Source organism: Olea europaea, unplaced genomic scaffold, assembly GCF_002742605.1.
Source record: "Olea europaea var. sylvestris unplaced genomic scaffold, O_europaea_v1 scaffold22032, whole genome shotgun sequence".
NCBI classification, from domain to species: Eukaryota; Viridiplantae; Streptophyta; class Magnoliopsida; order Lamiales; family Oleaceae; genus Olea; species Olea europaea.
Window position 1 is genome coordinate 293 of NW_019240052.1, and position 1499 is coordinate 1791.

General features: G+C 33.0%; 1 protein-coding gene across 1 annotated transcript; it reads left to right on the forward strand.

Moving 5' to 3' along the window:
- Window positions 1-552: 552 nt before the first annotated feature.
- On the forward strand, window positions 553-1477 carry LOC111380754 (ABC transporter G family member 35-like; the record flags this gene model as incomplete). Its single annotated transcript, XM_023004387.1, has 3 exons — window positions 553-762; window positions 855-939; window positions 1037-1477. Coding segments are annotated over 3 exons (472 nt in total), but the record flags the coding sequence as incomplete, so codon positions are not given.
- Window positions 1478-1499: the final 22 nt, after the last annotated feature.

The window sequence follows — 1499 nt, forward strand, 5'->3', positions numbered from 1 at the left end:
TACCAACTGTCGTGATGAACTTTTTAGCAACATGCAATTAATGAATGTTGCTGTTTACATGTTGCAAAATGTTACTTTTCTTAAGTATTGTAGATGTGCCCTTACCAAGAAAAAATGTCCTTTATTCCAAATCATAAACAAAGAATATTCTTAATTTTTTTTGTCTCTTTTTGTCATTTTTTTACTCATTAATCATGAGTGGATTTGTTCTTATAAATATGTGCTATCAGTCAGTACAAACTGATAATTTTGTCTGAATAATTCCAACCATATAGTCATTTTCATACGAGTTTTAATCAGAACCATTTCCATCAGCAATTAATATTTTGAATTATCTCTAATGTTTTGTACTACCATGTTAAAAACAAACGGAAGATCCAATGAGAATATTTTCATGAAGTTATTTAACTCTGCAAGGAATCAAAGAATAACATATTCTACGTTAATTATCTATAGTTTGTCGTGACATTTTATTGTTAAATCATTTCATATAATAGTTTAAATTGTTAGATAGCTACGACTTTAACTCGAGAGGTCTTTTTGTGACTACAGAGTTGGGATTAACCTTCCGACAGTTGAAGTTAGGTTCAAGAAGTTAACTGTCGAGGCAGATTGTTTCATAGGCGACAGATCTCTTCCAACACTGCTAAATGCAACTCGTAATATTGCTGAGACAGCATTGAGTTGTTTTGGGATCAGATTGGCAGACAAAACAAAACTCACTATACTAAAAGATGCTTCTGGGATTATAAAACCATCAAGGTAAAGGACGAGCACTTGAACTGCTTCGTCTAAAAGTTTTGCATTCAAAATTTTTGTGACCACGAGATGTTTAAGTTGTAAAAATGTGACAGAATGACTCTCCTATTGGGGCCACCATCTTCTGGGAAGACAACCCTTCTGTTGGCTCTGGCTGCAAAATTAGACCCTTCCTTAAAGGTTCCAAACTCCGTTGAATTCATCAGAAATTTCAGAACCTAAAAAAAAATTAAAAAGAATAAAAATTCTAAACTTTTAACATTCAAATATGGAACAGACTGTTGGAGAAATCACTTACAATGGACATAAGCTAAGGGAATTTGTCCCACAGAAGACATCCGCATACATTAGCCAAAATGATGTTCATGTTGGAGAAATTACTGTCAAAGAAACTCTAGATTTCTCTGCAAGGTGCCAAGGGATCGGTTCTCGATATGGTAATTTTTGCAAGTAGCTTTCCCATTCTTTACATACCTTTTTTTGAAATATTATGGACCCATTTTGCAGGGTTTCCTTTGTTGTAAATGAGCTTCCTAAAGTAGTTACTTAAAATCTCTTTTAACCCGATAAAATACATTCGCAATTTTATTGTACATTTTTAAAATCAAATTCTTAGTCTCATAAGCAATTTTTGGCTTTTCAAAAGCCCTACCAAACGGTCCTGTGTCTGTAAATTATTTCCATCCTAGTTTGATGCTCATTTATGTTGAGAGTTATTCATTGTTAACTTTATGTGTGTA